This window comes from Scaptodrosophila lebanonensis, unplaced genomic scaffold (genome assembly GCF_003285725.1).
Source record: "Scaptodrosophila lebanonensis strain 11010-0011.00,11010-0021.00 unplaced genomic scaffold, SlebRS2 tig00000024-arrow-pilon, whole genome shotgun sequence".
NCBI lineage: Eukaryota > Metazoa > Arthropoda > Insecta > Diptera > Drosophilidae > Scaptodrosophila > Scaptodrosophila lebanonensis.
The window spans coordinates 7586051-7606880 of NW_022060538.1; the positions used below are offsets into that span (position 1 = coordinate 7586051).

Below are 20830 nucleotides of genomic sequence, written 5' to 3' on the forward strand. Positions count from 1 at the left end.
AAAATAGTTATGCAGTTTTGAATCCAAGAATTTCAAAAGAATAGTTGAAGGAATAACCTTGGGAATATTTTGCAAAAACTGATAAACCATCCTCTTCGATTCATATTGAAATATTGTATGATGTGATCCATTTGGACCGCTTTTGCGATGCTCATGTTAGGCAAATAGTTTAAAACATAAAATAATACTCATTTATAGAATTATTAAAACGTTTGCCCAGTTTTTGCCGACTCTTAAAATATCGCAGAGCCCATGAATATTCATTAACCAAGCCATAAATTGTAGGCGCCCATTTTTAACACTTTCGCACATTTGTGTAATTTGCATGGACAAGCTCAGACGCTACTTGCTGCCTGCTAGCGCTGCTCAAGTGCTACCAATTTCATTAGGGGGCGGAGCACACGTCAAACTGGCACACACACACACACACACACACACTCACACACATACACAAAAAATTGCCATTTAAGAGCAGTTGGCAAAGAGCGCAACTTAAGAGAAAGGCCCGCTCGCTCACACTAGAGATCGCAGAGCGCAGAGCACGAACGAAAGCTGCAAAGACATTTGACTCTAATTGCGCTACGTCTTTGAATTAAAGCCCGCAAATCAATCATAGACGGACACGGTCACAGGTGCAGTCGTGGCCACGCAGTTTGACAGTCACTGGGCTGTCGGCCGAGCAAGTTTCCTTGTGCGGCGCGTTTGTCAACCGTGCTGTCATAAATCAAAAGCAAAAGTGTGAAATTTTTTATTTTTAGCTGCGGACGAGTATGTGTGTCGCGCGCATTTTTAGCCATTTATGACTTAATTTCAATTATACGCATTTGGTTAAATTATTTGTTGACACTTCGAGGCAATTAAAATGGTAACACGTGCAGACTGCAGCCTTAAAAAACCACCAACCACCACAACATCTACTCGTAGTGTGTGAAATCTGTGGTAGCTGCTTTAAACTTGAAAAAATCTTGTTAACACATTGCCAAATATGGCCTGCTCTGACATTTGCTGCAAAATAACTTTATGTATTTGTGACACTAAAACTGTACCCGTAACCCATTTGGTCGTAAACTTAATTATTTCTCCCAAGCTTAACAACATTGAGTGAATATTGTATTAAATTTTATTTACATGCGAATTATGGGGCACATCCTTCCATTGGAAAGTATAATTCTAAAAAATATATTAGAAGTCTTTAGAATACGTTTTAGGGTGAGTTATGTACGAGTTTGTGATGTCATATTACTATTGAAGCTAAGTATATACAAGTTAGTTTAGTTTTATTACAAACAAAGCTGTAACAAAAGGATTATTAAAGAAAGCTTTTTTTTATTAAAGAATTACAAAATGAAATTCGTTTAGAAAATAACAAATAATACCTATTGCTGAACCAGAATCTTTATTTTCTCACTGTCCAGCTAATTCCCAATAAGTATTCGAAAGCGTTATAAGATGAGCGAAAAATAACATAGTTAAGAATTTAAAAGGAGAAATATTATTTATTTATTATCTATTTATAAGAAGGGTGAGTATATTAGTTTTTTCCAATCGATTAAAAGTGTATTTCAAAAATGAAAAATTGCAGAATATACATACTTATTGTAATATACAATAAATATTAAATGATTAAGTCTGATCAAAATTATTAAAAAACTATTTAAAGTTTAGCAGTAACTCGCCTATAAGTAAGTAAGACAATACATGCCTCAGAACTGAATATTCCATTCAGATTATTGCAGATGGGAGGTTAAAGCAATCGCTTTATCAGAATAATAGTTCACTAATAAGTTCAGTAAATTAGTTTAGTTAAACACTAGACCATTTTCCAATAAGGACTTGTGAAAGTTCAGTTTTATTTAAATTACGTTATTTTTAGACATAGTTCAGGCTAAAAATAATTTACCTAATAGAAATTCCGCCTTTTCTACCATTCTGGCCATAGGTATACTTTACACTTGTGTGGCAAGTCATGAGGTGCCATTCATTATCGTACTGCCCAAGTATCTGAAAAAGGTGTGCGCGCACCTTGCGCAGTCTGAGTTTTATGGCTGCGCCACTTTCGGTGAACAACGCCCCAAACCCAAACCCAAACCTGAAGCTGAACCCAAATCCAAATGCAAACCTTTGGCTATCCTCACCAACAGCAGCAAGGAAACTGATCCATCGATTTTAGAAAGTCCGTTAAAATTAAATCGCTGCGTTTAAAACGGTAAACTTACAGCCTGCAATGCCTTTTCCTTTTGCGACAGCATCGAGCGGCGGAAAAGCAAAGCAAAGCAAAGCGAACCCAAGCAATGGCCAAAATCCGCTGTGCCTACCTACAAGTATGTGTGTATATATGTATGTATGTATATGAATATATAACTCAACAGCAGCATCAGCAGCATAAATTTCATTGCAGACATTTGGCCTTTTATTAATTGTTTGACGGCGCCCGTGCCCATGAAGTGCTGCCTCCCAGAACCCCACCGCGGTCTCTGCTGCTGCTGCTGCTGCATTTTCCTTTAGCCATCGTCTGGGCGTGATGAGAAATTTAATATTGGCAAACGGATAAAACCGCCAGATAATTATACATTTTGAGTGGCCAAAGCTTGCAGTTGGCTGCCGCTCTTGTTGGTGTTGTTGTTGCTGCTGCTCACTGGCTGACTTACTGACTGGCTTAGTGGCAGTTACGGCTGCTGTAGCTGCTGCACAGTTTTCAGTTCATGCGCTTCATGATAGTATAAGATTTCATTTCATTAAAGTGCATCACGACGGACGGGACGACAGACAGCGGAATCAATGAGCGGCGACTACAAGTACATACACAAATGCAATACAAATACATACAAACATACACTTGAAGAAATCTAGACGAAACAGAAGATGATTGATTTGAAGCTAAGTCTGTTGAGATAAAAAGTGAGTAAAACAAATCCATAATTATAGCTTAGATGGCCAATCAAATCATTTTAATTATAATTGTAATTTTTAATTCAAATAACTCTCTTAAAATGTGGCTCTTGGAACACATTCTAAATACATATATAGTCGACTCTCGCTCATTCAAACCTGGGATAATTTTAACCTCTCTATAATTCAAAGTTATCACCAGTTCCCTACAAAATCTCCTTATATTTCGAACTAAATCAATACATTTTTATGCACTTGGTAATTCGAACGAACAAAAATCATTGCTATATAACAAAACGACGCGTTAATCGAACTCATCGGCGTCCAACACTCGACAATTCAAAGTTGCATAGAGAAAGAGGCGGAAAGATTGTATGTAAGTACATTTTGCGACAAGTTCAATCTTGTATCCACGTACAGGTGCTAGTCCCGCCCATCACGCCCCTCTTCATACCACCAAGCAGACCCAAAAATTGAATTCTGCGTATCTCAAGATCCGTCCCGGTAACTTTTATGACTAGATTGGCTTTTTAGCACACACTTCACACGAATTGGTTTGTTTAGTTATCACTCAGTTACTGTTACTCATTTGACATTGTTATATAATAGCAGTTAATAAATAATAATTGGGGGCCTCGGTGGCGTAATAATTGATCAACACTTAATAATTCGAAGCTTTATTTATTTTCTCTCACAAATTTCGAACCATTTCATATATCAAACTCTCGATAATTCGTAACATTTTAAGAGTACCTCGAGTTTCGAATTAACGAGAGTCGACTGTATCTCAAAACAAATTTTATAAGAGCCAGAGTTTTAGGAATATCAGCAGAATTCCTAGTTTTTAAAATATCAGCAATCATAAATCAATTGGGAAATTTCACACGCCCTCCAGAAGAACGATAAATCAAATCTATGAGAAATACTCTACAGTTCAAAAGCTTTCGGCAAAGTTATTCCCTATTTTGGGCTTATTAGAGTAAGTTTGTCTTAATCATCCCACCTAACATCCAAGTTTATTTGCAAACGTTTTGTGACTAACTAATTATAATTAACTAACTAACTAAAATATAATTCAATAAAAACGATATTCAAAAAACAAATTATAATAAATGCATTTTGTTTATTAAATAAATTTACAATATCAACATACATTTTTATTGAAACTAAGCACTAAACCCTTACAAAAAGACATCAAGTTCATTATTTAATATAAAAAAGTTAACTATAGTTATACTAAGAGACTCCTAAGAACATGTTTCGGATATTGAGAAGGGCTCTAATGAGCCGTTTTATCATAACAAGAATCCCCCTTTATGCGTCTGCCCTGCACTTCTTACGAAACGAAACCAGTAATTGGGCAAATGATTCTACGAAGATCTAGGAAAGCAACGACTGAAAGATGACAATTATTACTAATACCACAAGATGGTTCCGAAAAAACTAATTACAAACATAATCAATAGGCCTTTCTGTGAACTCGGTCTCACCAAACCAACCAAACTCTAGTAATGTTATTTAAATGTAGATCGCAGCAATTTGTGAAGCCCTTTCTTTCTGGAATGGCCTAGTAAAGAAATTTTGAAGTGACTTGAGTTATTTTCTCAGTGCAACTGCTAAGCTTCCGCTGCCACTGCCTCCCCCCACTCTTGATACGCTGGCTGCCGCAGTTACTTACCTTACTTACTTCGCTTCTTATTGGCAGATTACGACCGCCTTTTGGAATTGAGGGGGGAGGTGGGTTGGCTGCGACTACGACTGCGACTGCGACTGGGCAACTTATAATCAAATCCGATAAAAAATTTCATTATTGCTCCAGCAGCGTCCAGCAACAACATCAACAACAGCAACAACAATGCTCGTAACTGTTTTGCAGGTAATTTTTGTTGAGTCGTTGCTGTTGCAGCTTTGTTGCTGTTGTTATGATTGTTGTTGCCTGCACTTAATTTTCGCATGCGCACTAAACTTATGATCGCGATTTCTTTTGCTGGCCGTGTGCAGACGCCATTTTAGGTTTAGTTCTCAGCGCTCAGCGCTCAACACTGAGAGATCAGAAACGTCTAAGGAATAGAAAAGAAGCTTTTTGATTTGATATAACCATCGTCAGTTGTTGCAAGTTGCAGTTGCCGTTGTTGTTGTTGTTGGTGCTGGGGCTGGTGTTGCTGCTATTGTTGTTGCTGCTCTGTTGCAACATAAATTGGGACGTGATTATGAAATAATTGTAGATTTTTGTACTTTGGACTTGCGCAATGCCGCAGACTGGATCCGATAATCAACTAGACCTTAGCAGCTAACCATTGCCAGTTGATTTGGAGTCAGTTCATTACGAGAACTCCCTTTGGGAGTTTCGAGTTGTGTGCACACCAAATCAGACCAGTGACGAGCTACAAGCACAGGCTCCAATTGCCGCAGACTAATATCAAAACGGGAACATCGAGAAAGAGCGGAAAACTCTGTGTGTGTTATTTTACATTAAAGCTTAACTCAGCAACAAATGGGAAAGCATAGAAGAATTTTTCCAGACATCTACAAATGTATACTCCTATCAAATTTTTTTTTACCCACATCTACGCCTTTGCCTTCGTATATATTTCTGAAAATGCGTTCTACAATCCATTTTATTGAACTGCTTAATTACTGAATAATGTATTGAATACTAATTAATTAATTTTATTAATTTTTCCATTATTATTTTATATTTATTCATTTACTAGCAGGTCTTGCCTGTCTTTGATGGACTCAGTATTTTTGCTTACAATTATAAGCTTATTTACAACATGCTATTTCCCTTCCGATACTCTCTAAAGTTTCTAAAGGAACTGCCAATAGCAAATTACTTTGTTACGTTCCGAAAGCTAGGACATATATAACAATAAATACTGGGACCATACACGTATTATTTACATACATATGTATATTGTATGTATGAAAATTTCTGTAAAATAAAAATCTTAATATTTTGAAATTATATTGTGAAATTTATAAAAACTTAAATAAAAATATTGTGGCCGCCCTTCTCTGCGATTCTCATACCAAGTAACTAAGCGCTGGCAAATCGAGAATTTAATTGTGAAATTTCTCAAAAATTAAATAATAAATTTGTGGATTTAAATTGTGCATTTTCTGATAAATTAAATAAAAATATTGTGGCCGCCCTCCTCTGTGATTCTCATACCAAGTACCTAAGCGCTGGCAAATCAACAATTAAATTGTGAAATTTCTAAAAAAAAATAAAAAATAAATTTGTGGATTTAAATTGTGAAATTTGTGATAAATTAAATCCAAATATTGTGGCAGCCCTCCTCTGCGATTCTCATACCAAGTACCTAAGCGCTGGCAAATCGAGAATTAAATTGTGAAATTTCTAAAAAATTAAATAATAAATTTGTGGAATTAAATTATTAAAATTTCTGATCAATTAAATTAAAATACTCCATACACGTACTATTTAATAAATAAAATAAAATATCTATATATTTATGTAGTATGATGAAAAGCTCTAAAATTTGGCAAAGATATTTGTTGAACTTATGTATGCAACTGCAAAACAATATTTGAAAGGATATTTGAAATGTTTATGCTTACGTTAAATTTATGCTCGATTATGAAATGTGGAAAATTAATGTGAAAAATGAAAATTGTTTAATTACAATATTTAATTACAAAACAATGCATTTCAGGCAGAATTTTTATTTGTTTTCGTTCCATTCTTTTATATTTAAAGACTATGAAAAAGTCTAGTTTGTTATAGCGCTCTTTTTTGTTGATGAAATTTACGGAAGCTAAATAAATTTGTTTTTCAATTAAAAATCTGCAGCGGTTTTACGTGTCGAATCAATTGATGCACCTGACCAACGAGACAATATGTTACTCCCTCAAAAAATGTGCATTTTGTTCTCAAGTCGAAATCAGTCAATGAGGAAGTAGTGCGTCTTACCGACTGCTCACTGGAGCGCTCCATCCATCCTTCCATCCATGCAACAGTTCGCATGCAAACATATGTACATACATAAGTATGTATGTACATATGCAAATTAAATACAGACGTATGAATAATTTGAACACTCGCATTTTTGCTGAATTTTTGTACAACTCCGACAACTGTATGTCCATAATTTACATGAAGTTAACACGCAATCCAACAGCAACAACACCAACGAAAATGAAGGAGTAGCCTCAGGCACTGGCCTTGATTATCGGCTGCATAATGAATACTACAGTTGCCAATAAGAAACGCATAATACGGAATACACACACAAAAACACAGAACCAAGCAACACAAAAGGTAAGTCGAGTTGAGAAAAGTTTAAGAAATTCTATTACAATGTTGAAATATTGCCAAATCATGGCAACGAAGTAAATAAATTTCCACGCCACCGCTGCCACCGCTCACTTTGACCGCTCAACCTTTGCCGCCAATGATGCCAGGGAGTGAGTGCGCGCCCAGGAGCAGAATGAGCAGCAATGGCAGCGGCCGCGGCAGCTAAAATACCTTGCCGTGTATAAATAAGTAACCTGAGCTGTGCAACACGTTGCCTGACAGCCCAAAAACGGCACACGGTGCTGAAGACCCAGGGACTCGCTCGCCAACTTGTTTAGATAACCGCGCTGCTGCAGAAGCTACAGACAGATGCTATAGACGCTCGAACGTTACAACCAACCGGCTGCTCGACGAGCTCGCGTGTGCGCCGCCGCATCGGCAACGGCAGCCGCAAGGCGGTTTTTGATTTATATGCGATTTATGTACTTTGCTGCTGTCAGTTTGCCAGCCAACCGTTAGTAGAGGTGATGGTGGAGTTGGTGGGTTGGGGTGGGCGATGCCATGCCACTTGACCGATTTCAACGCATCGCAAGGCATTGTGGATATATAAAATTTTTTTTATTTCCGCACACATTTTTAGGAAAATACTCTAGTATACAAGACTCTCGACTGGCTCTGGAAAATCATTTCGTCGCATCAACAGTAACATGCGATTTGGAAAGCATCTGAAGTACTGTACGTGTGTCCATGTGTGTGCGTGTGAAGTTAAGCAACTCTAATAAATATAGTTGCGCACTTCAGCGTTAATATTTAGCTAATCTCTGGAATCAGCTTGCACTTATCTGCAATAATGGGTAAATGTGCTTGAGCATGTGATATATGTAGGCTTATCAGATTATTGTGTTTACTACTTACACACACACGCACACACGCATATGCGGCAAGGTTTATGTGCTAGCGGGCGCCTTATTTGCCAGAAACCACATTAGGCCCATCAGGCAACTGGGCGGACTGTTGTTAACGGCTCCTTGTCGCACCATAGCCCGTACCTCGTCCAGTGAAAGCTCCACGACTTCTATGATTTCATCATCGACACCGCCGCCGCTGTTCACCTTATCCGCATCGGTCACCTCACAGTAATACATTGCCTGTTTAGCGCCCGAGGAGCCCACGCCAGAGCTGCAAGAGATTGCCAAATGAATTATTTATCAACCAAATTATTTCCTTGAGAGTGATTCGCCAAGGCCTCAAATTTTGTACAAATACGTATAGCCAATGCTGGGCTATTCCCATTTCTAAATTAATTACATTTTAAATCACTCAAACTAATTGCAATATCTCAGCTTGCCTCATGATATGACAATAATACATACATATGTATGGATGTATGTGTACATACCGATACACCATGACCTCCTCAATGCGTGACACGGGCACATCATAGCCGCACTCCTCCAGTACTTCCTCCCGCGCTATTTCTGTCCAGCTCTTCGCTTTGTCCACAATTCCAGCACATAGCTCCAAAGTGACTCCAATTGCCGGCGGATAGGACTGCAGGTCGACATCAAATGTGCCGTTTTCTGTGGAAGTGACGTGGCCGTGATAAACCGCAGGCCGGAACTGACGCACCAGCACCAGTTTTTGTCGCGTTGTGTTGTAGAGAACAATGGCCACACTGTCGTGCACCTTCAACAGATCCCAGTTCTTTTCCACCCCATTCTGCACATAGTACATGCGAAAGGGTTTCACATAGGGAGAATCGGCAGGCAGTGGTCCCAGCCAGATCTTTGAGATGTTCTCCATGCCTAGAATAAAATTACTCGCTCCCTATAGCTCCTTTGCGCTTGACTATTAAAAAAACAAAGTACAACTAAAGGTAAACACACACATACACAGCAATTATATAAATAAGCACACAATGGAAGCGAAAAACAGCTGAGTTTGACATTTAACACCCAGTGGAAATTTTGGTTATACTTTGATCACATTTTGACGGTTACAGTTTAATTATCATTCGCGCAGCACGCACGATATTTCGACGCCTTATTGGCTAAAAACCACAAAAAAGCCACCAGCAGTCCGGGAGCCCCATTTATCTCTGTACCCGACTGCACGAAGCATTCCACTTCATCAATTGAGAGTTCCACAACTTCAATGACTTCGTCGTGCACTCCACCACCACTAGCCACTTTTTGCGAATCGTTAACCTCACAGTAGTACAAAAAGTGCCCGCCGCTAGACGCACCAATACCCGATCTAGATGAGAAAATCATTAAGTCAAATTCGGATTCCGTTCGCATTTCATTTATACCTGTATTTATAAATGGGCAATATGCTATCGACAGGAACATCATAGCCGCACTCCTCCAACACCTCTTCGCGTGCTATCTCCTCTAAACTTTTCTGCTTGTCCACCATGCCAGCGCACAGCTCCAATGTTACGCCCAATTCCGGTGGGAACAGCTTCAAGTCTACATCGCCTTCGGGTATATCAAGCGTGTTTCCTGAAATTATGCCATGATAAACAGCAGCTCTAAATTGTCGCACAAGAACCAATTTCTTGCGCGTCACATTGTAAATAAGGATCATTAGTCCATCACGTATTTTTATAATGTCCCGATCCTTTTCCACACCATTCTCAATAAAATGTAAACGACAGGGTTTTATGAATTTGGAGTCCGGCGGAAGTGGCGTAAACCAGACCCTCGTTATGTTTCGAAGCTTTTGCGCACCACTGGAGTTCACGATTGTGCAAAAACGCCGCAATTTGACACAGGTTTTAAGCATTTTATTTCGATTTTGAAATGTCAGCTGGTCGAAACGAATGTAAAATTGGCACCACTGCCACATATTTGGTAGCACTAAAGCTAGTGCTGCCAAGTTTGTCAAGTGTGGGGCCAAAAAAGTATTTGACAACGTCGCAATCGTTTTGACACTTGCATTGTAAAATTTTTGGAGCAGCAAGTTGGGACGAAAGTCGGCAAGTATAAAAATTTGCACTTGGTCGTATTAAATAACTTATGACTCGAAACATTCAACGACACAGACGCCTTCCAGACAGGTAAAAACGTGCAAAACACATTTAGGGAAAGATGCTGCGTTCAAGACTCACACAGGCAGCGTGTGCCGCCCAGCGTGCGTTCTCCACTAGCCCAAGGGTGCTAGCCAAGCAAATGACGGTGCGTGATGCACTGAACAGCGCTCTGGATGACGAATTAGCTCGCGATGATCGCGTATTCCTGCTCGGCGAGGAGGTGGCCCAGTACGATGGTGCATATAAGGTGAGTCGAAGATTTGACTTTGCCAATATGCGACGATTACGTAAAGGGGGCCAAAGTGACAGCTGGCGGCAATGACAGCTAGTGCATCAAGGGGGGGTGAGCTGTATTTGTGGGGGTTGTGCGTGTGCTGCTGTAACTGCTGATTATGATTTGCGCGTCGCCTTCTTGTTGTTGTTGTTGCTATTTTTGTTAGTATGTTTGTGATTGGCAAGGTCAAGCACGCAGAGAGTGTGTGAAAATTGTCAAAATTAATTGACCGAGCTGCTGACTGATAAGAATCCATAACATTTGTTTGGTTTGGCCACGATCTAATAAAAATGTGCGTTTTGTTTGCTTGCAGATATCACGTGGGCTTTGGAAGAAATATGGTGATAAACGGATTATCGATACGCCAATCACAGAAATGGGATTTGCTGGCATTGCCGTCGGCGCTGCCATGGCAGGTCTTCGTCCTGTTTGCGAGTTCATGACCTTCAACTTCTCAATGCAAGCTATTGACCACGTAAGTTCAAAATCCCTCATACATTAACATACGTGGAGAGTTAGTAGCCTAACTACTCATATTATCTCATGGAAAACCTAAACACGCAAACTCCAACTGTCTAGTCTAAATACCAATTCAAGTTTGAAACAAGGTTTGGGGGATAGGTGCTGTGCGCTTTTTTAACGTAATGGGATAATATGGGTTGAGCTGCAATTTTCCAAACAAACAAATTCAATCAAAATGACGCTACGAGTGCAGTTGACCGCGAGCGTCTGGATTTCAAATCGTAATCCACGCCAGTGTCAAAACGACTCGCATATCAACATGCCAATCGAAATGAAAGACTAATTTGTGACCCATATTATCCAATTATGCGCAGGCAAACAGACATAAGCCCTGTAACAGTACGCCAACCCATGCATCATTGTCCTGGCTAGCAGCCCCTGCACTTCCGCGTCCAATCGGTGACCAACAACGACTTAATAAAATCATCGAAAGCCCACGATCCAGTTGGCTAACGGAAATCAATGACATTTTGCATCGAGAGCGCATCGGTGAGATAATTGCGCCACCCATGGATAGTAGTAAGCCAGACAAAATGGAAGCGGCACGACTTATTGTCATACGACGTCGCAAAATGAAGAAGCACAAGTTGAAGAAACTGCGCCGCAAGATGAAATTCGAATGGGCGAAGGTGCGGCAACGTCGTGAAATGCGCAAGGAGAAGGCATTCCAGGCGAAACTAATGGCGCAGATTAAGGATGCGGAGAGTTTCAGTGCTGAGAAGCATGTGGCCGAAGTATTACGTCAAGCGAACGAGAAGCCGCTGCCACGTTTCTGGAAAGGTCGCCGACTTCCAGCATTTATTATTAAGGAAAAGCTAGGCATTAAGTGAACAAAAAAATTGGCTTGAACTCCAAAATAAAATGTGTTGTTATTTTCAACTTGAATTGGTATCAGTTGTGCATCTCCTACATCTCTCTAATTGTCAAGTATTAAATTTGCCTACCACTAGGTCATTAATTCAGCTGCCAAGACGTTCTATATGTCCGCCGGCGCCGTCAATGTGCCTATTGTGTTCCGAGGACCGAATGGTGCCGCCTCCGGTGTTGCGGCGCAACACTCGCAATGCTTTGCCGCCTGGTACGCACACTGCCCCGGCTTGAAAGTTGTATCCCCCTACGACTCTGAGGATGCTCGCGGTCTACTCAAGTCTGCTATACGCGATCCCGATCCAGTTGTGGTGCTGGAAAACGAGCTAATGTATGGTGTAGCATTCCCCGTTGATGATAAAGTCGCCGATAAGGACTTCCTTGTGCCTATTGGCAAGGCGAAAATTATGAAACCAGGCAAAGATATAACCATTGTGGCGCATTCCAAAGCGGTAGAGACGTCTCTGCTCGCCGCCGCCGAGTTGGCCAAGAAGGGTGAGTCCATATAATATAAATATGTATTATCGGAATATATATATTAACTTTCCACTTAAGGTATCGATGCTGAAGTTATAAACCTCCGCTCCATTCGACCTCTAGACGTTGCAACTATTTTTGCATCAGTTCGAAAAACTCATCACCTAATCACTGTAGAGAATGGTTGGCCACAGCATGGTAAGCGATTTCTGTTTTGCACTTTCTTTAAAAATATAGTTCGAACATACATATATTCGATAGGTGTTGGAGCTGAGATCTGCGCCCGCATCATGGAGGATCAAACATTCTTCGAACTGGATGCACCCATCTGGCGATGCTGTGGCGTTGATGTGCCTATGCCATATGCCAAGTCGCTTGAGATTAATGCGCTTCCCCAGGTGAAAGATGTGACAGAGGCAGCCATTAAGATAGTCGGTAACAAGGTTGGCAAAGCCGCAGCGACAGCGGGAAAATAAAGGTCTTTTCGAAACTGCCAGTTCTAGCTATGTAGATGGCAAAATAACCCATTAAGTAACTAAATTTACGGTCCCCTCAACGAAAACTGTGGATACAGGAGTAGTCCAATTATTGCACTGATCTGAATATCGAAAACTGAAATGTAATTGTTTGAAGCGGCACGGATGGCTTTCGTTCCCATTTCAAACATTCTAGTTGAATTTTTATTTGATTATTCGAAATCTCTATAAAAAGAAAAAAAAAAACTTTATTCTTGTTTAAATTAAAAACGGCTAGGGGCATTCCCAACACTGCACTGTGACTCATCACTTAGCTGTGACTAGCATAAAGTCACAATACCTTTTCAGTGCTCGATAATTTTGCGTTTTTATAATTTGGCCACACTCTGCGTCAGCAGTAAAAGTACCCAAAACAATTAATGAAAAACGACAACAAAACATATTGAAAAGAACACACAAGTGCAATGTTCTGATTGTAATGGCAAGTAGCTCCAGCTCTGATGAAAGCTCCAAGGCACCTGAAAACTTTCAAATATCAAGCGTGTCCACAAACGAGGACGAAGATGACATCTGCGATGGCGCAGGATACACAAAGGATCTCAGGAAAGCCCGCGTAGCCTCAACAGCTGCTGCTGCTGGCGCCTCCCCAGGCTTACGTTGTCCACTCTGCTTCAAGCATCAGCGCCGCTTCCATTGTCACAACTGTGTTAAAAATGGCAACATTACTCACAGCACGGCCGAAAGACCCGAAAGGTTATTTACTCATGCCTTTTTTTGCATGTGCGCAATAATGGACATCTGTTTATTTTTTGCTAAATATTTTCAGTTTGACAGAGAAACAACAAAAGTATATTAATCTGCAGGCCAATCTAAAGGCATACAGCGAACGCTATGAGAAGCTCATGCAGCACCTCAAATGCAATGAGAATCGTCAAGTTGAGATTAAACAGAAACGCGAGCAGCTACTGCTGATGAAACAGCTGATTGGAAAGACATCAGAACGTTTGCTGGCACTTGGCGAGCAACGCGACGAACTGCGTCGCGCTAATGCCGAGAAGCGCAAGCACCTGCCAAAGTATCCCATCAAAGTTAGAGAGCTAGAGGACTATGTGCTCGATCGCATTGTAAAAATTGACAAACTGCGTGATGCGAATCAGGGGTTGTTAGACAATATAAAGCAGTCGGCGCGCCGCAGCATTCAACAGCTGGTCGCCTACATATTTCCCATTACAGAAGTGGTGCTTAAGGAAGAACAGCAGCGCAAGGTGGTAGCAGAGCGCAGCGAGGAGGCAGAAACAATTGCAGCTCTCGCCGATGCTAAAAATACATCGTACATAAGGGGCAAATGGGTTTTCCATGGAAGTGGAATCAGTGAGGTGCAATATCGCATTGTGGGCCCCACTCTGCCCGCGAATGGCGACTACTCGGCCTACACCGATTGGCTGGCAGACAACAAGGACGACGTGCCCAAAGCAACGGTCAATGAAATAACACCCAGTCGCTTTGAGGCCTATCGCATTGTAGGCGCCCTAACTTACACAGCCCAACTGACGCAGCTGCTCAGCTTCTATTTAAACGTGCGACTCCCTCATAAGTTGGCCTATGGTGACTTCTGTCGCAAGCTGAACGAGGAAACCTTTCTGCGTAAGGTATCTCGCGTCAACTCCAACATCATGTATCTGGCCTACACACAGCAGGTGAAACTGCGGGCTCTCAACGAAAAGCACACGCTCGAAAATATTTTGGCCATACTAGACCTAGATCGCAGCGATTTGGGTCGTTACGGGCACCTCGATGTTAACAATGCGCCTCTGATGAAATCGGTGGATTCTCTGCTCATTGGCATAGAAACGGCCACAGAATCAGAGTCGGAAGGTATGTAAAAATCAGGATTGTGCCAAGCTAGGGATAGACAGAATTTAATTTAAAATTCATCGATCAGAGCATTGCAAGTTGACAACTAAATGCCACTGTCAAGTAGCACAGCTTAGTTCAATTCAATTTATTATTTTTTTAAGTTTTTGTATTTAATGTGAAACTGCGTTTATTAGCGATGTTTTAAGCCTACCTCTCTGGCTGTCCACTTCAAGTGCCAATTACCGATCTACCCATATTGACTTAATAACAGCCCTCATCTGTAACCATACACTTATTTATGTCTCTATTATTTAAAGGCATAAATACAATTGTACTAAACTTTAAATTGTTCTTCAGAGATGTATGTATAAGGTTTGTATTGTTTAGAGAAAGAGAACCAACTGATTGTCAAAGTGAATTGGATTTAGTCTTCGTACTAGCTTCTAGGTTTTTCCAGATACAAACAAGCATGCTTATAAAATAACATTATTTTTGCAAAATGGACAAATCGAAGTCGAGGAAGCGAACTGAAGATAACAAAAACGATTAAAAGATAAGCAATGCAAGCGGGGAACACTCGTTCTTAATAACACTTTGTATCCAACACCCGATATCAGGAAACAAGATAGATAGTTGTAGTATGACCAACTCTTATCGAGGCTTTGTTTTCTATATTATGTTCATTAACATTTAACTCTGGCTACCACAATCATTACATAGATATAAATTGTACCTTTGGTCGGCGATTCCTCGTTTCTCACGCTTCTCTTTTCCTTGCAGATGAGAATTCGCTGCGCTTGGACTGGGAAGCTGTTCCCAGCTTGGCAGCCCAGCCAGATCTGAGCGAATCAAATCTTATACCCGCGGCTGCCCAACAATCAACCATCGCCATGGCTGCCAATCGGATCACATCAATACTGCGCTGGATCAAGTGAGACGACCTACGATATCGGACATTGACCGCAGTGTTAACTCTTACAAATTAGGCTAGGAATTACTATATACACACATATGTATATAAGTGCATGTAGGTGGGCGCACAACGCCGTGCGCAGATTTCCAAGTTAATCGAACTACATTGATGGAACCAATAGTGATGAATATAGAAAATGGCTTTGATTCCAACCTTTTTATAATGGACATAATCTGTGCTTTGTCGTATATGTAATTAATTAAAGAGGATGTACCCGACAAAACGCACTTTTGTTTTTTATTGTATAACTTATATTTCTTTTATTTAATAAAAATGGTTCGCTATAAATAACTAGATTAACTTGCGCTGATTCTGTCTAAGTACTGGTGTAGTTGGTGGTGATGGGCAACAACAAACAAGAAAGGAACGCAACTTCTACTCACACCGAACTGAGAGGTACCCTTCCCCAAAGTTCTACAAGTTTCGATTTAAATTATAAACTTAAAAAATTAAAATGATATTAAAACCGATTGGACTCAGCTTTAGCTTGTAATTATGAATTGTTGGCTTCTCAACTGGTTTAACAAAATCTCTGTGACGACTTCTGACTAATTGAGAGATTGTTATTTCAATTCTCAACAGCAAAACCATTAGCAACGCAACTTTTTACAAAATAATAAAAAGTAAGACTAGGGCGAAGCTGGATATTAGACTGGTGCGATTAAACAGAAGGACGCATTGACGATTGTCGATCATCTTTGTATAGGTTGGACCTTTTGCAAATGCACATCATGACATTTGTTCACAAACTGTGGGAAAGGATATCCGTGACTCCCCACGTATGAAGCCTACGAGCTTATAATTCTGATCTCAATATGGTAATAGGTAATGGGAGTCTAGGAGATACATACAAATCAGGGCACAATAACTTAGCTTCTTCTAAAAAAACTTTGTGGGTTGTTGCGTTGATGTTGTTTGTGTAATGGATGGTGATAAAGATGCGCCACTACTGCTCATGACTTCGACAGCAGAAGAAGGAACAGCAGAGGCAGCAGCTGGTGGTGGGGAAGGCTTAAGAAATACTTGTGGCAGTGTGTGGGGAGACGTTCCGCTTAAAGTCGTTGCTGGCAAACCACCATTCAGAAGACCCAGATGTTTGTCATAGACGGGCGCACTCATGGACGAGAGCACAAGGGCTGCGGCAACGGCCTGTTCATGATTATAGAATGCCGACACTGCCGTAGACTGTGTGGCATTCAGCGCTGGTCATTGATGAGTTGAAGCACCCGCTCCCGCACCCGTATTGGCACCCTTTAGGCTACCGCCGGCGGGCAATGTGTGGGTGGACGGTGCTGACCACCTTTTCTTCTCTAGCTTTTTTAACTCGGACAACGTTTGCATAATCTGCGGATTGTTCATGAGATCGACGGTACTGACAGCATTCAAGGTGGAGGCAATGGTGGCACCAGCAAGATTTGTATTGTTGTTAAACATATACAGGTTATCCATGCTGAAGCCAAGCGAAGTTCCGTTTGCAGAAACTTGTGGCAGTCTGGGTACAGTTGCCGTAGGCACAGTCTTCGTTTTGTGATTGGCCCTGGATTTGGTGGGAGCTTTTGACTTTCCTGCAGCAGCTGCTGGAAAAACTCCAACAACTTCCACACAATCAGATTCGCTGCTGCTCTCACGACGTCCAACACTGGCCTGCCAATTGGCGCCGTCTCCACGTCCAGCAGTTGTGGTATAGTTTGTAGCTGCCAGCTGCTTTGACGTATGCAATATGTCACTGGGACTCTTGTAGTCATCCAGATTGATGACATGCGGCATTATTTTGGAATGTAATGGTTGTTGGACCTGCTGCTGTTGTAGGTTGCTATTGACAGCCATACTATTGGTCGTAGCCACAATAGGTGGCGTCATAATATTAAAGATACTATGATCGGTCTTCTTAGGTGGCGAGGCCAAATCAATTGTTGTCGCCATTGCCGCATTTAAGGCAGCGGCCTGCGCCGAAGTGCTGGGCATCTCAAGTAAAGTATCCAAATGCGGCACAGCCGTTTGATTGGTTGTCTTTTGAACCTTTCTTATCCTTGGCGCCTTGGCAATCTGTTTAGGACTTGGGGCCGCTGTTGTCGACGCTTCCTTCAACTTGCGCTTGAGACTATTTGATGAGGCACTTGTAGCAGAATCCGTGTCTGAGTTAGCGCAGGAACGACTTTGCGCCGAAGTCGCGAGCTCCTCTACTGCCAGAGGACTGGCACAAGTCGATGTTGTCGTTGAACATGATGCAATCAGCTTCTTGTTCTTCTCCTTGGCCTCCTTAATAGCCGCTTTGTGACGGTCAATTTCGCGCTGTAACTCCTCATAGGTCATCCAACCTTTGGCCCATATATCGACTACCTTCTCCTTCATATACCCATTTATAAACTCCTCCAGCGAATCCTTGCGCTTGCCTAGCACAGCATAGGATGTCCAGCGCGCCTGATAGACTTCGTAAAGAAGTTCGCGTAGCTCAGTGTTCCACTGAAACTTTTTGCGTGGCAATTTCGGTGGATGTTCCGCATTCAATTCGCCAGCTCTGAAAAGAATAATTATTATAATTAGTGCACTAGCCAAATATATTATTTAAACTCACTGCAGCTCGGCATATTTGCGTAGCTTTATTTCATAGTTTTCTATGGCTCTTGGCATAATCTTTGCAATCGCCTTGCGCAGATTGTCTAGCGCCAATGTTGTTTTATTCTTCTCCTCCTTTGCGCGTAAAGCCTTGGACTTGCGCAAGATAAAGTATTTGGGCAGGGTTAGTTGATATTCCAAGTGCGCAAAGACCATGTTGCGCTCATTTCGATCGAAGCAAAGCAGTGCTTCATCGATCCTGTACAATTAACAAACAAACGAACTCATTAGTTTGTGCAAATTTTACATTTAAATCGTAGAACTCACTTGAGTAAGAGTGCCGTCAGCTTGTCATCAAAGACTAATTTTCCGCACATATCCCGACTTCTAACAATTTCTTTGAAAGTATTTATGCACGAAAGGAGTTCTACATCCAATGTGGGTGGCAAAATTGTATCTGCCGATCGCAGGTCTGCAAAATATAAATAAATAATTGCTTAAATTTTCAAAGATTCTGGCATATTTGATTATTAACATACTCTCGGTGATTTCCTTTCCCTTCGTATGCTTATCTGCCCTTGCGCCTTGCTCTGTTGCTGAATCTGTACCGCCATTCTCGCTGCTAGTCTCGACATCCGTGGACGTGCATTTGACTTCGCCATTAACGACACCTTTAACCGCATTATCGCCTTGAGATTTAAGGAAGCTGTCGCGTTTCGCTTTCAACATATCCTTAACGGTGGTTGTTTTAACCACCTTCTTAAGGGCTTGAGCCTGCCTCTCATCGGTGTCCGATGTTTCGAGGACACTGGGACGCGGTGAGTTCGAAGAGGATGAAGTGGTAATGGCTAGCTTTTTGCTTGGCTTCTTGTTATTTAGATTCAGTTTGTTGTCCTTTTGCTTGGTGGATATGCTGGACTTTGACCTCTTCTCTCCGGATTTGTACTTTTTCTTCGACTTGGCAGATGCCGGGCCATCATCCTCATCATCCAAGCTTTCGCTTTCTGAGTCATTTTCATCATCATCGTCGTCATCCTCCTCATCATCATCCTCGTCCTCGTCGTCATCGTCATCTTCTGAAGAGGATGATTCCTCTGAGCTGCTGGAGAGCACACGTTTGCGCGATCGCTCAGGCATTTTTATGATAGCATCCGTACGCGTTGTGTACGATCGCTTGGTAAGGTTTTTAAATTCGAGTGCACCGGAATTGATATAAAAGCCTCCAGCGATTGTTTCGACATCCTCGGGTACGACTTCGTCATACTTTAAGAAACATCATAACAGTTTTAATTTTTCGGCATTAAAAAAAACCGCAACCCTTACCGCATCTGTATTGTCTATAAAGGAGTCGCTCTCATCATAGCCCATGCCTATGTCACAAAAGTCGTCTTTTCTGCGCCCCCTTCCACTGGCATAAGCATTTCCATATTTATTCTCCATTTCCTTAGCAATACGCGCCACATCATCATCGTTATCAGCAAAAGGATCCCCACTGTTCGTTTTTACTTTCGATTTCTTGGCCTTTTTCTAATAGAAAATTTTAAAAAATAATATAACAATTCATTCAAATTGGCGTCACCTACCTTCTCCAAATGCACCAGCTTGGAAAAGTTGAACTCTGGATACGTGGTGGAATCGGTTTCGAACAGCTCAAGATTAAGTCTAACGCACTTATTGCTGTTTTTGCTGGAATTATTTTTGCCGGGTGCGGGCGCTTCTGGCGCCAAAAACTCACCAAACCGTGAGAAGGCCGGCATAGCACCGAGTCCCGCCTCATTGTTCAAGGACGAAGACGCAAGGCTCTGGCTAATGGTGGTTAAAGATACACGCTTGCTCTCGCCTGTTTTCGACATCTTCTATCAGTCTGTGGCGAAGTTGAAAGAGCAAAACACAACGCGACACACAAACTGAAAAACACACACGAACCTTTTTCGCTTGCGCGCCCTTTTCCCGAGCTGCGCGCCACGTGCCGCACGGCAAAAAAATGGGTAAAAACAATGGCAATGCAGAGACAACTACAGCGACGACAACCACAACCCCACCTTCTCCTTCTTGTGCACCGCAGCGCTTGACGATGTCACTTTCTGCACGTACACAGGCGTAATACAACGACTAAGCGAATGCTGCACAATACAACGAATCAACTCATGGCCGCATTCTATTTACATTTCCATTCAATTCATATAGAAAAGGTCGTTTTGGCGGTGATTAGTTATAACTATAAACATAAACAAATGGAGCTATTCAGACTTTTTTGAAGCCGATGAATTGATTAAATGCACACACTTTAATTTCAGTTTTGTCTTCTTTTTCGTGCAAATAATTGTCGTTATTTGCTTAAGAAGAACCGGCGAACGACAATTAACGTTATTATGCAAACATATAAATTACGAGTAATAAATACTGGTACTTAATAAAATCACAGGCATGTGCAAATTATTTTAATCTGGGATTTTTGCACATTTGCTTATGGTTTGGCTTTTCCGTCTTCTCCTTAATAAATTCCATGCCGTCTGACCCCGCTGGCAACTCTACGGCATGCCGAAAAACGCGACGTGCTTAACAACACTGATCGCAATTTTTAAGCACAAGCAACTATCTCGTTCAGGCAGCGCTTTTCACAACAAGAACTTTTACGCATCAA

At 41.3% G+C, this 20830-nt stretch overlaps 5 protein-coding genes across 6 annotated transcripts; 2 read left to right on the forward strand and 3 right to left on the reverse strand.

Annotated features, from left to right (window-relative positions):
* Nucleotides 1–7746: 7746 nt before the first annotated feature.
* On the reverse strand, nt 7747–9030 carry LOC115620939 (uridine diphosphate glucose pyrophosphatase NUDT14-like). The gene is made up of 3 exons (XM_030514451.1): nt 8550–9030; nt 8066–8329; nt 7747–7992 (listed from the first exon to the last, which is right to left on the reverse strand). The coding sequence occupies exons 1-2, from the start codon at nt 8951–8953 to the stop codon at nt 8098–8100; spliced, it is 636 nt and encodes a 211-aa protein (XP_030370311.1). The 5' UTR covers nt 8954–9030; the 3' UTR covers nt 7747–7992; nt 8066–8097.
* Nucleotides 9031–9090: 60 nt separating this feature from the next.
* LOC115620938 (uridine diphosphate glucose pyrophosphatase NUDT14-like) lies at nt 9091–9942 on the reverse strand. Its single transcript, XM_030514450.1, has 2 exons — nt 9462–9942; nt 9091–9406 (listed from the first exon to the last, which is right to left on the reverse strand). Exons 1-2 carry the CDS (start codon nt 9935–9937, stop codon nt 9154–9156), a joined length of 729 nt encoding a protein of 242 aa, XP_030370310.1. The 5' UTR covers nt 9938–9942; the 3' UTR covers nt 9091–9153.
* Nucleotides 9943–10015: 73 nt separating this feature from the next.
* On the forward strand, nt 10016–13034 carry LOC115620524 (pyruvate dehydrogenase E1 component subunit beta, mitochondrial). 2 transcript variants are annotated; one of them, XM_030513790.1, is made up of 6 exons: nt 10016–10130; nt 10197–10431; nt 10772–10933; nt 11931–12342; nt 12403–12522; nt 12586–13034. In XM_030513790.1, exons 2-6 carry the CDS (start codon nt 10243–10245, stop codon nt 12798–12800), a joined length of 1098 nt encoding a protein of 365 aa, XP_030369650.1. In that variant the 5' UTR covers nt 10016–10130; nt 10197–10242; the 3' UTR covers nt 12801–13034. The 2 variants fall into 2 exon arrangements, with proteins under 2 accessions (XP_030369650.1, XP_030369651.1); XM_030513791.1 differs by lacking the exons at nt 11931–12342; nt 12403–12522; nt 12586–13034 and adding an exon at nt 11295–11871.
* Nucleotides 13035–13221: 187 nt separating this feature from the next.
* Nucleotides 13222–15853, forward strand: LOC115620666 (beclin 1-associated autophagy-related key regulator). Its single transcript, XM_030514020.1, has 3 exons — nt 13222–13553; nt 13627–14675; nt 15438–15853. Exons 1-3 carry the CDS (start codon nt 13279–13281, stop codon nt 15590–15592), a joined length of 1479 nt encoding a protein of 492 aa, XP_030369880.1. The 5' UTR covers nt 13222–13278; the 3' UTR covers nt 15593–15853.
* Nucleotides 15854–15859: 6 nt separating this feature from the next.
* On the reverse strand, nt 15860–20638 carry LOC115620665 (yemanuclein). Its single transcript, XM_030514019.1, has 6 exons — nt 19770–20638; nt 19510–19713; nt 18726–19449; nt 18514–18658; nt 18206–18445; nt 15860–18148 (listed from the first exon to the last, which is right to left on the reverse strand). The coding sequence occupies exons 1-6, from the start codon at nt 20037–20039 to the stop codon at nt 16837–16839; spliced, it is 2895 nt and encodes a 964-aa protein (XP_030369879.1). The 5' UTR covers nt 20040–20638; the 3' UTR covers nt 15860–16836.
* Nucleotides 20639–20830: the final 192 nt, after the last annotated feature.